The 12376-nt window shown below is 58.7% G+C and overlaps 1 protein-coding gene across 1 annotated transcript; it reads right to left on the reverse strand.

Moving 5' to 3' along the window:
* Nucleotides 1–397: 397 nt before the first annotated feature.
* On the reverse strand, nt 398–9482 carry LOC142057033 (maestro heat-like repeat-containing protein family member 7). The gene is made up of 12 exons (XM_075092513.1): nt 9230–9482; nt 8672–8865; nt 8348–8517; nt 7865–8012; nt 7412–7599; nt 7186–7323; nt 6549–6663; nt 5952–6092; nt 5213–5368; nt 4766–4867; nt 4390–4492; nt 398–3721 (listed from the first exon to the last, which is right to left on the reverse strand). The coding sequence occupies exons 1-12, from the start codon at nt 9480–9482 to the stop codon at nt 3516–3518; spliced, it is 1914 nt and encodes a 637-aa protein (XP_074948614.1). The 3' UTR covers nt 398–3515.
* Nucleotides 9483–12376: the final 2894 nt, after the last annotated feature.

The raw sequence follows: 12376 nt of genomic DNA on the forward strand, positions 1-12376 counted from the left end.
CCCCAATCCTTTCAGTAGCTTTACGACTGATTCCATGGCGTGCCCGCCGACCTGCGGCTCCCCGTCCCGCCCCTGCGTGCCTCAAGCTATCTTTTCCCCCCGGCGAACTTGCCATGCCGCCCCGCCGATCACGTCGGGGTCACCACTTGTTGCTGTACGCTTCTATGGGAGAACTTATCTTGGGCCGCATATCTCCGGGACACAGGGCTCTACCCACCCTGGGAACAGTGATGCACAGACATCAATATGATGGATACAAAATGTCCGTTTATTTAGCTGCGTCACACGCTTACATAGCTCTTGCGCTTCCTGTTCCTGCCACTCCTATGGGGAGGAGTCTATCTTTCCGTCACATCCCGTGATCTTCCGGTCGCCGATCCCTGTCTATTCCCCTACACAGCATCTTCCTAAATAATCTGGACGATGGGATTGAAAGCACCCTCACCACGTGTGCTGATGACACCAAGCTGGGTGGTGAGGCGAACACACGAGAAGGGAGAGCCGTCTTACTGAGAGGCCTGGACAGGCTGGAAGAGCGGGCTAGCAAGAGCAGGATGAACTCGAACAAAGACAAGTGCAAACTCCTGTACCTGCAGTGACATAAGCAAAGAGCTCAGGACAGGCTGGGATCCGTGTGGCTGGGAAGCAACCTTGCTGAAAGGGACCTGGGTGTCCTGGTGGACAACAAGCTGCACGTGAGTCGGCAGTGCACCGCTGCGGCAACAAAGGCAAATCAGGTCCCGGGTTGCACCCACAGGGGCATTGCTAGCAGAGACCAAGACGTGATCATCCCACTCTACTCAGTGCTTGTCAGGCAGCGCCTGGAGTACTGCGTCCAGTTCCAGTCCCCACAATTCAAGAAAGATGCAGGCAGTCTGGGGAGGCCACAAAGATGATGAAAGGGCTGGAGAACCTGCCCAACAAAGAAAGACTGAAAGAGTTGGGTCTTTTCTCCCTAGAGAAGGGCAGGCTCAGGAGGAAGCCAATGACACTATCCCGGTACTGGAAGGGCAGCTACAAAGAGGGTGGAGGCGCTCTGCTCAGAAGGAGCCACAAGGAGAAGACAAGGGTACAAGTGGCGCCGGAAGAGGTTTCCGCTCATCACAAGGGAGAAATCTTTTACAGTGAGAACAATCACCCCCTGGAACCACCTCCGCAGGGATGTGGTGGAGTCCCCATCGCTGGAGCTTTCTGAGACGTGACAAGGGGGCCCGGGTGCTAGGCTCCCTTTCCCGTGAAAGGTTGGACCAGATGATCTTCTGAGGTCCCGTCCAACCTGGGCTCTTCTATGATCCTGTGACTGAATTCCTTCTTTTGCTTCGCTTGCACGCGCAGCTTTTGCTTTACCTGCTAAACTGTCTTTACCTCAGCTCAACGAGTGTTCTCACTTCTAACCTGCTGATCCTCAGCCCCAGCCCTCTGGCGGGGAGGGAGTGATGGGCTGTGCAGGGCTGACCTGCCTACCGGCATTAACCCACCAGACGCTAGCAAAGGAAAGACGTGTTAAAGTAAGGGATGGCTTTTCCTTTAAAAGGGATGGCTGCTCACAAGAATGTACCAAATCCAAGCTGGATTGAAGTGTCCCCAGGACAGACCAGGACTGAGAAAAGCCCGTGCAGGGAGGCGCCTCCGCTTTCTACTCTTGCAGAACCTGCACATCTGGGATTTTTCATGGCTGGGAATGGGGGGGATTACCTAGCTCTGAACAACACCCTGCTGTGTCTTTGCTGCAAGATTGTAAAAGCTGATGCATCCCACCTCAGACCAAGGGAGGCCATGGGCCTTCTGAATGACCCCCCATCGGCCCCTATTTTCAGCCATCTGGCCACTACGCTGGGGGACCAATTGATAAGCCAGAGCTTGTCACCGCTACCCATCCTGGGCCTTCACTGAGTCGCTTCTCAGTCACAGCTGGGACATGCTCTCCACGCACTTCTCCACAGGGCCGTCAGACAAAGACTCAGCCTGGCAGCAGGAAGCGGTCTCGCTGGATGCTGGTGGGTAATGTCTGGTGTTCAGGCAATGCTCGGCTCTGACAGCCCAGAAGAGGAGGACGGAACCCTTGTGGCCCTCCACAGCAATCTCTTCTTTCAAGACAATCTCTTGCTAGCGAGTGTGGATGCAAAGATTAAGCTGATGGGCTTGACTGAGATGGTTTTGCTCCCCAGCAGCAGGAGCTTGCAAGGCCTCTGCCTCATTGCTTGTGAAGAAGAGGCGGGTGGCACTAGGAGTGCGTTGAGAGCGCGCGGAGGCATTACTTACGGCCAGCTAAATACCCCATGGGCCAGGTGGGCATGAAACTCTCCAGCACACCATCTAGTAGTTGTGAGAATGAAGACAGGGACGTGAGGAGGTGGATGATCATCCGTCTCTGCTAGGGGAGTCACCAATTTCCGATCAGCCTATCCCCCGCATCACAACCACCTCCACGATGAAAAAAATGGCTTTTGAGGGGAACAGAGGGCCCAACCTGTGGACCAAGGCCACCCGCAGGAGTAAAGATTAACGGCTAGCAGGCACGTCCATGGCTCTGCTGCGTGGCATTGTAAGGCCTGGTGTTTCTTTTTAGACGGGATTAGAAGAAAGTGCCCGTGCATTTCCTTTCTCTCCTCTATAAAACTGAACCCCAAATGTTGCACCCCCAGCCCCCAGCACCTCGCTGGCCGGCTCCTGACATCCGTCTCAGCTCCCACTGCCCTTCCAAAATGGGTGCAACATGGGGCGGCTCTGCTGCTCCACCATACTCTCTCTCTGGACATGACAGCATTTTGAGGGGGCAGCCTCCTGGGGCAGGGGCAGCTTCCTCGCTCCCGGGGCCAACATCCCTCTCGGCTGCTGCACCTGGGTGCTCCACATGGCATGTTTTGCCCCGGGCTTCCTTCCCATGTGCACCAAATGGGTCGCTGCAGACCATGGGGCCTCTTGGCTGTAGCGCTGGCGTTTGGGAGGCGGCAAAGCAACGGCCAGGATGTGGCTGTTTAAAGGAGGTGAAAGGCTGAGGGAGCATTCCTTTCCTGTCTGTGTTTCCCTGTGAGGGTCCGTGGGCATTTTTGGATTGAAGGGCTGGAGGGGGGTGTCCATGTTGTAAGGGAACAACCCCCACGTTGGAAAGAAGAGGCATTGCCTATGTCTAATTAGAGTGAATCTAAACTCCGTTTTGATCGAGCATTCCTTAAGTAGCGCTTGATGTTTTAATATTGAAGCAGCCGATGGCTGCTGGAAAGCGGGCACAGGTGGTCACCCTCTCCTGAGGGTCCTGGTTCCTTCAGGGCTGACTTTTCCTCCATTGTTCTTTTTCCACAAAGGAAAGACACGCAGGCTAGGAGGAGGGGCAGGACAGCAAGCTTGGTCCCAAAGAGTGGTGCTGAAGGGAGTTCAATCCAGTGGGCAGCCGGTCACAAGTGGTTGTTCCCCGGGGCTCTTTGATGAGAGCTGTCCTGTGGGCAGGGAGAGGCCGGGAGCCACCCAGCCTTCCCCGCAGGCTCAGGCGGCCCCAGCACACAGAGCTCCCACGATCAGCTCTGCGCAGAGCTCCAGCAGCACAGCCAGCCACTGCCCCGGAGAGAAGGCCTTCTCCTCCATGCGCTGCGGAGGTGGTCGTACATCCCCAGCAGCCTGAAGCTGGTGGAAGAATTTCTCTCTGTGCCTCTTAGCAGGAACAGGGTTTGAGCTGCCAGGTTTGAGACGGAGATGCTGACATCATTTGTCATGCCTTGAAGGGCTGGAACAGAGAGGAACAGGGGTGCGGTCAGAACCTGGATCTGCGGAGATCCAGAAACCCCTCCTGCCAGGGCCACCCCACCCAGCGTTTCCCATGGCCAGGAGGGAGCAAGGGCCAACGGGATGAGCTGGAAGGCGCTGGCCACAAATACCCAACGTGCCCTTGAAATCTCTCTCCCCTCTGCCCATGTCGCCCCTCGTCCGTGCAGGGAGCACAGCCCTCTCCAGCCGGGGCAGGGATTGCAGCTCCCTGCTCAGGGACTTTCCTCCTCCCCACCAGACCCCGCTGACACCCCGCTGCCCTCACTCACCCTCGTAGATGACCTGCAGCTTCTGCTCCTGCTGACCCCTCACGTGCCGCCCAGCGAGCCCTGGGAGCACACAGCCCATCACAAATCCCGCTAGCCTCAGCAACACAGCCTCCCCACACCAGCTCAGCTACACGCTTTCCTCCCCTCGGCAGGGCCGAGCCTGGGGCGATCCCCGAGGGCGATGCCCGAGGGCAGGGGTGGGAGAGGGCAGCAGGGAGCCCCGTGGGCACCCTTGACCCGGCATCAGGTAGTCGGGGCTCCACAGCCACCGGGGCAATTCCTGCTGCCGGTGCAGCAGCCGGGGCTGGGGCTAAGCTGCAGTGGGGCAGGGAGGGACCCCCGGGGGGTTGTGGCTCACCAATGAACCTGACGGCCGCCTCTCGCACGGACTCCTGTGGGCTCTGCAGGTACAGCAGAGACTGGCGCAGGTACTCATCTGCTCTGCTGCTGTGCTCTGCCAGCTGGAGAGAGCGGAAGGGGACGGAGGGAAGGGTTGGTGCAGAGCCTCCCCCTGCACCCAGGACTGGCCTTTGCTGCCAGGAGACCCGTCATGCCCAGGCAAGAGCCGGCTGGTGCCGGGGTTTGGGGGGAGCAGAGGGCTGGGTGCTCCCCGGGGAGCTGTGGTGCCGCTCTGCCGCCAAAGCCCAGCTGGGACAGGGCTCCGTCAGTACACTGGGCACTGGTGGCAGGGGGCTTGTCCAGGCTGGCTCTGGGTGCTTTGGGGCCATCCTTACCAGGCACTCGGCGACCGCCCATGTCTGCTCCATCTCCAGCAGCTGCCTGAGCTTCCCCTTATTCAGGAACTCGGTAGCTTGAAGCAAGGTTTCCCGAGAGGCCTGCAGAGCAGCAGAGACTGGGAGATGGCACCGCTGCCCAGGGCACAGGACCTGCGTCCTCTGCACCTGGCCAGGGTTAAGGGCCTTTCCTGGCCCCTGCTGGGAAGACGCAGCAGCTAGGGAATGCGTCCCTTGGCATCCCTTGGTTCAGTGCCTGGGCAGAGGAGTGGGTCAACCCCCGTTTCAGGCACCTGGTGCGGCCAGGGCAGCAGGACAGACGTCCTCCAGAGCTACCGCTCCGCGGCCAAGGCCGGGAGGAGACTAGTGCGGCAGCCCGCCAAGCGCCAGGGCAGAAGGCAGCTGAGCCCCCTCTCACAGGGACACCAGCAGGACAGAAATCCTCACCTCTGCCATGCGCTCGTTCTCATCGTGCAGGCGGCAGAGCAGGGGGATCAGGCTCTGGTAAATGTGTGCCCTCAGTGGCTTTTCTCCTGATTCCACTACAAACTCCATCACGTCTCGGAAGAGGCGAATGGAAAGCAGTTGCACATAGCTGGCATCCTGGTAGAAAGGAAGAGGGCAAGACCTCATCGCCAGCTGCTCCAGGCTCACCTGGGTACAGGCCTGAAAATCCACAGGGCACAAAGTTTCCCGGCAGCACCCAGCACCCGCGGTAGGGGGCACAAAGCCTTACGCTGTCAAAGAGTGGCAGGAGCCTCTCAGCCAGCTGCAGAGCAATGGGGCTGGCAAGGGGGAGGTCTCTGGCCTGGAGCACCTTCCTGAGCACACAGAGGGTCTTCCCGACCACCTCCCCATCCGCATCCCGCAGTAACTCTATGAGACGTGGCAGCAGGAAGGTCATTCTTTTGGCCTGCGTGGAACACAATGCTGTGTTGTGAAGCCATAAAAGGCTGCAGTGCCAAAACTGCTCTGGCAGTTCAAGCCCACACTGCTGCCTCAGGGCTCAGAAGCCAGAGGCTTGCCCCAAAGGACTCGAGCAGGTGAACCCCCGGGAAGGCAGGAGAGCTGGGAGCAGCTGCCACCGCTCCCAGAGCCCAGCCAAGGCCAAGCAACTGTGCTGCCCAGCACCCCTTACCCAGCCCCATACTGCCAGCATGGCTTTGGCTGGCTGCCCCCTTCTCACCATTAAGGGTCTATCGATGAGCAGGATGAAGCATCTGAGCACCAGGCGATGCATCTCTCTGCACTCACTCCGCAGGTACCTTGGGCTGAACTGCAGGATGTGGACACCCCATCCCCTTATGTCAGGGCAGGCGGTCAAGAGCTGAAAGACACAGAGCAGTGACAGGGGTACCTGGCCGGCAGGACCCCAGCACCGTGTAGGGCTGCGTCCAGCCAGCGGCGCAGGGCGTGGGCACCTCCCCAGGCAGCCAAGCCAGAAGGCGGCAACCGCCGGCAGAGAGCCCCTGGGCTCCCTGCCCTGTGCCGCGGGGCACACGGTGCAGGTCGCTCGCCCGCTCTGCTGTGCCCCCCAGGCCTCGGCAGCCTCTGATTCCTCGTCCTTCAAGGAGCCGTGATGGACGAAGGGTGAGAGCTGGCACAAGGGGGACACGAATTGCAGGGGTGGACATGTGTCACCCCAGCAGCAGGGCTAAAGGCACGCAGCGGAGCCGACCCTCTGCCCCAGCTCCACCGACAGGGCTCCCCTTGCAGCTGTGGCTACAGGAGGGCAGCGTGGTGGGAGGAAGGTCAGCGAGGCAGCACTCGCCATCACGCTCACCTCGAGAAAGAGCGCCATGGCAGGGACCTCCCAGCGTGGCTCCTTCCTGTTGAGCTGCTCGACCAGGTATCGTGCAATACAGTAACGCAAGCACCTCGAGATACCACGCATTTCTCTGGCAGGGAGAAGAAAGCACCGTTGACCCTGAGCAGGGTGGCAACCTCACTTGAGACTGACTCACACAGGCCTGCTCTTTCCCCACCACTCCTCACCAAGGGAAAGGTAGTGGCCAACACCAGCAGGCTCCTTTTGCGGAGGAGACCGGAAAAATACCCTTCCTGCCCTGAAGCCTTTCCTTCTGAGGAGACCCCTTTCCTGCCTGGGGGAAACTCATGTCCCCCAGGCTCTGTCGCTGGCCTTCAGTGCTTCCTGCCCTGCCCCGGTGGGCTGCCCTGGCTGGGGCTGCCTGCAGACAGACCCCCCGCTCTGTGCCCTCAGCCCCTCAGGCCCCATGGGAGGGGATGCTGGCGCTTTGGGGACATGGCTGCTCCTGTGCACCCCTCTCGCAGGCTTTTCCAGTCTGCTGGGCCATCCCTTGGTGGACAAGGCCCTCTCAGCCGCGACCAACGGGACTGTGTGGAGGGCCCTGCCTGCAGGGGAGAAATGGCAGGGGGAGTGGGAAGAAGGGGGATCTCACCTGGCCAGCAGGCCCATGGCGTAGTGGTGGGTCTCAGCGTTGAGAAGTGTGTCCCAGCCACGCTTACGTTCCACTTCAAACACCACATTCTCATACCCCAGACGGCAGAGCAGTGCTTTCACGGTCAGCACTGCAAAGCTGTGTGCAGAGCAAAGCCCAGGTCATGCCAGTTCCCTGGCCACCGCTCCGGGGCCATAGCAGGGACCGGCAGACTGGGATGGAGCACCTGTTGGGGTTGGTGGGAAGGCAGCCTTCCTGCTGGCATCCCCTCCAGAAGGTGTCAACCTCCTCTGGCATCTGCTCGGTGCTGAAGAAAATTTGGGAGAGTAGAGCCAGGAAGAGGCATGGGAAATGCACCTGCAGCCTCCGTGGGCACCCGGGTAGCCGGAGAATCTCCCACAGTGCCCTGGTTGCCTGCAGAAAAGAAAACACCCGGAGTTAGCGCTCAGTGCCAAGATGTCTCCATGGCAGGGCCTGAGCTGGGTGACAGAGGCTCAGGCGCTGCCCTGGGCCATGGGAGACGCAGGGGGAGCACCCAGCCTGGCTACCCCTGAACCTGCCCCTCAGCGAGGTTTGCAGCCCAGCGCGGGAGGCAAGGGCACGCAGTGGCGGGGGAGGATTGGGAGCCTCCTGGAGAGGCGACCCTGGGGGTGATCAAAGGCCATCTCCAGAAACTCACGGCCAGGGCAAAGACGTCCTTATTGTCCCCGTCGGAGGTGAACGTGCTGTGCAGCGGCCAGTCTGCCAGCACAGGGAGCAGCTCCAGTAGCACCTTGTCTGCAGTCCTCATTGTGGAGACCATCACCCTCCACATGGCCGCAGCAGCTCTGCAGACCCAGAGCTCTGTGTCAGCGGGGTCTCAGCCACAGCGCCGCAGCCTGGGCACCCCCGGGGTCCTGTGCTGGCTGCCAGCCCTGCCTCTGCCCACTGCCCCTTGCTGGCAGCAGCCAGCAGGCCTGCACCTGCGGGCAGCAGGTGGCCAAGCAACGGTGCCTCGAGGGGCAGGGAGGGAGCGTAGCAGCAGGCTCTGGGGTTGACATGCCAGGCCTAGGAACCGGAGGGGCCAGAAGACCTCCGTCTGTCTGGCAGCCAACATGGGGCGGGCTCTACAGGCTGATGGGCTCTCAAGGCCCAGAGCCCTCAAGGCAGTTGGGCCCCGTACCTGTCGCACGATGGGGCGCAGCGCAGGAGCGTCACCACCACGTCATGGGGGTGCGCATGAGTCAGCTCCGCAAGGGCGTTGGGCAGCCTTTGCGTGGCAGACACATCCGTGTTGGATGTGAGCCACCGGTAGATGCACCTCACGACGCTCGGCACCTGGAGGAGACACGGCTGGGAGTTGAAGCTGTCTCCCCAGCTTCCCCCAAGAAGTGCTTCCCCTCCCACCACGCTGTGCTGGCCTAAAAGGCTGCTGGGTGCCCAGCGGACCCAACTCCAGGGGGCACACGGTCCCCAGGGGGCTTGAGCCCAGCCACAGGCTACGTACATGCTCCAAACTGGAGACATCACTTTCCGCCAGCAGAGCCTGCATGGCAGCACAAGCCTCCGCATCATAGGAGCCTGAGCCCGCCATGCCCTCAATGGCCGTAATGGTGGTGTCTTCAGGCTCAGTGGGCTTGAGGACACAGGTGGGCTCCTGCTCCTGCTGCTGCTCCTGCTCCTCTTCTGGCAGGTCCCTGTCTGGATGTGACAAAAGACCAAGCATAGGCAGAGCTGAGGGCCTGCAGGAGAGGCTGTTGAACACAGCCGAGCCCCGCGCTCCCCAGGCAGCGCCAGCCCCAGGACAGGGGCTGGTAGGGACACTACCCCCCACCTCCCCGGCTGCAGGTTGGGGCTGGGGGTGCCCAGTGGATGGAGCATGGCCGGAGCCCAGCCGTGGGAACCCTCCTCGGCCCCTCCTGCCCTGGGAATGCCCACAGGGGATGGGATGGGGCCAAGGCAGCTGCAGCCGCTAGCCCTGTGGCCCAGCTCAGCCACTCTCACGCCTGCAGCAGCTGAATCGCCTCCACCTCATCGGGCTGCCAAACCGGGGCAGCCCCAGTACCTTTGTCCTCCTCCTCCTCCCCCCCTGCCAGCCAGGCCAGCCTGGGCACACTGGGGGGTCTCTCCGCCATGCTGCTGAGGCCCGGCCTTGAGGGCTGCGGTCGCAGGGGTGGGAGACACGTCGGAAAAGCGTCGCAGGTGCGGTTCAGAAGGGACCGAGGTGGCTGCTCAGGGGCTCCCCGCAGCCCCACTCCGTCCTGTCCTGTCGCGTCGTCCGGGCGCTGTGGGGTGGCCGCGTCACCACCACTGCTCATATCAGGGCAGGTCACAAAGGGTCCTGTGACACGCCGCCACGTGCCATCCAATGGGCAGTGCCCATGTCACGGCGGGTCACCTGCTGACACATACCTGTCCCCTAGCGCCTCCAGATGCCCCGTCCCCTTAGGGCCTCCCACCAGCCCGTCCCTGGGGCAGCCCAGTTTTCAGGGCCACCCATCAGCAGCGCCTTGTTACAGGGCCACCGAGCTTGGGCAAGAAGGAGCTCCGAAGCCGCCTCGCAGCACAAACCCCCTTCTGGCTTCCACTAAAAAATATTTATTGTTGGGGTATTCATCAGTTTTCTATACAGAGTATTAATAATGCTTGTTCAGTGAGAGCAGTGCTATCGAATAGGCTTCATTCATGTCCATTTTGAGCATCTTGCTTTCATGCTCCGTGACGCAGCGATGCGCAGGTCCGGTTTGGGGTTCAGTGTATTTGGGTACCTGGTTTAATGGCCGCCGTCACTGGAAAAGTGTCCTCCCACAGACACGAAGCCAGCACGGATTTACTGAGGGCAAATCATGCCAGACTAGCCTGATCACCTCCTACGACAAAATCACATCTTCTCCTGAGACGGGGAGAGCAGTGGGCGTGGTTTACCTGGCCTTCAGGAAAGCATTTAACACTGTCTCCCACAGTCTCCAGCTGGGCAAGCTGGCAAGGTACAGACTGGATGGGTCGTCTGCGAGATGGGCGGGAAATTGGCTAACAGGTGACTCTCAGAGGCTTTTTCAGCATTGTTGCTGTATGCTTCTATGGGAGAACTTATCTTGGGCTGCATATCTCCGGGACACAGGGCCCTACCCACCCTGGGGACAGTGATGCACAGACATCAATATGATGGATACAAAATGTCCGTTTATTTAGCTGCGTCACACGCTTACATAGCTCTTGCGCTTCCTGTTCCTGCCACTCCTATGGGGAGGAGTCTATCTTTCCGTCACATCCCGTGATCTTCCGGTCGCCGATCCCTGTCTATTCCCCTACATCTCCCCCTCCCCATGCTACTAAAAGTTCTACAAAGCTACTTGCGTAAGCGGATACATATTGCGGTCAGGTCTATATTCATGTAACTCTTGCAGGCGCTCTTTGATTTGTCTTATAACACAGCATAACAATGGCAGCCCACAAGTAACCATTGTTACTACACACAACAAGATCCCCCCAATTATTACTATCCAGTCCCAGTTCATATCTCTCTTTTGCCGCCCTTTCCCAGTGTCGCTCTTGTTGCAATATTGCTTGCGATCTTGTCAAGGAGCTCATTTCTTTTCCCAATGGCACGGCTAGCATGAGGATCCATGTCAGCAGACCCTGCAAAGAGACAACTCAGAAAGGGATTATTCATTGTACATCCTTGCACAGTTCTGCTTTCACACACTTTGCAGGCACCCATTCTATGCGCCCTTCATTCTCAGCCGCAGCGTAGCCCGTCCCCAGGCATCTCAGTTTCCATCCTCTCTCCCATTGCTCACTGCCTGGGAACCTTACTCGTACCTGCGGATAGCGCTCGCCTGCTTGAGCTTTGCCAAAGTGCTTCTCCACTGCTGTAACTTGCTCCTGCCCGCGTATAAAATGATTAAGCGAATATAATGCACGCATTAAAATAGTTTGCTGAGCTGCTACGGGTATAGCTCCCTTATACCCCTCCCCCTCCCCAAGCTGTATTATTTTTGCTTTCAAGGTGCGATGAGCGCGTTCAACTATTGCCTGCCCCATGCTGTTGTAAGCAATGCCGTGTTTTAATACAATATTCCAACCTTTACACCATTCTTCGGTACTTTGAGCCCGAAAGCATGGTCCATTGTCTGTTTTTATCTCGGTGGGCTTTCCAAGCCACGCCATCACCGTGGTCCAATGCGCAGTCAAGTGCGTTGCAGTCTGCTTCCGATGTTGAGTAGCCATGATGACTCCACTATATGTATCAATTGTAATTGCCAGGTGCCGTCCGGGGGCCAACTGTGGACATTCAGTAAAGTCAGTCTGCCAGATAGCATTTGCTTCCAGTCCTCGAGGGTTGACTCCTGCCTCCCACAATGGCGAGTGCTGACAGTAAGGACAGGTGGCTACTACTTCTCTTGCTTCTCTTATTGAGATGCCACACTCCTTTGCCAAGGCTTTAGCACCCAGGTGCAGTTGTTCATGCAGTTTCTTTGCCTCCGTCAATGTCCAGACTCCTGCGGCTGCCTCATCAGCCATGCGATTCCCCTCAATCAGTGGTCCAGGCCCCGTCTGATGACTGCGAATGTGAATTACTGTCACAGTTGCTCCTCGCTGCGATAAAGCAACCTCTAGCATCAAGGCAATTTCCGTGTGTGGTACACCCTCTCGTTTCATGGACATGACTACTTTATACACATATAAGGAGTCCGTGCACACATTTATATGCCGATCTATATCCTTTCGCAGGGCCATCTCTAGCGCTTTCGCTTCTAGCCGCTGCACACTTTTACCCTGCTCCTCATACAGCTGGTGCATCCAACTATCCTCTTCTTTCCACACTACCGCCACTCTGTTCGTCTTCGAGGAAGCATCTGTGAAATATGTTGGTCCTGGGTGAGGGGTATCCAAAACTCTACTATCCACACTCAGATCCACCACTTTGGCTGTCTCGGCCCACCTCTGGACCGTGCCTGTGACGATTTTCCCTGGGTATGAGTATACTGCCAATTGTATATCCTCTTCTCTCTCTACCACCTTCCGCCATTTCTCCCCATTCCACGGCACTGGGAGCTTATCTGGCTCCTTCCCAAAGATTCCCTTGCTTTCCCGTTGCAGACGCCAAATCATTCCCCTGGCTACCTTGACTTTTGTGGAGAATGCATCCTTGGGAACCTTCTGATATACCCATCGCAGTGGCTTTTCTTCCCCTGTCCGTATTTGATAT

This window comes from Phalacrocorax aristotelis, chromosome 5 (assembly GCF_949628215.1).
Source record: "Phalacrocorax aristotelis chromosome 5, bGulAri2.1, whole genome shotgun sequence".
Taxonomy (NCBI): domain Eukaryota; kingdom Metazoa; phylum Chordata; class Aves; order Suliformes; family Phalacrocoracidae; genus Phalacrocorax; species Phalacrocorax aristotelis.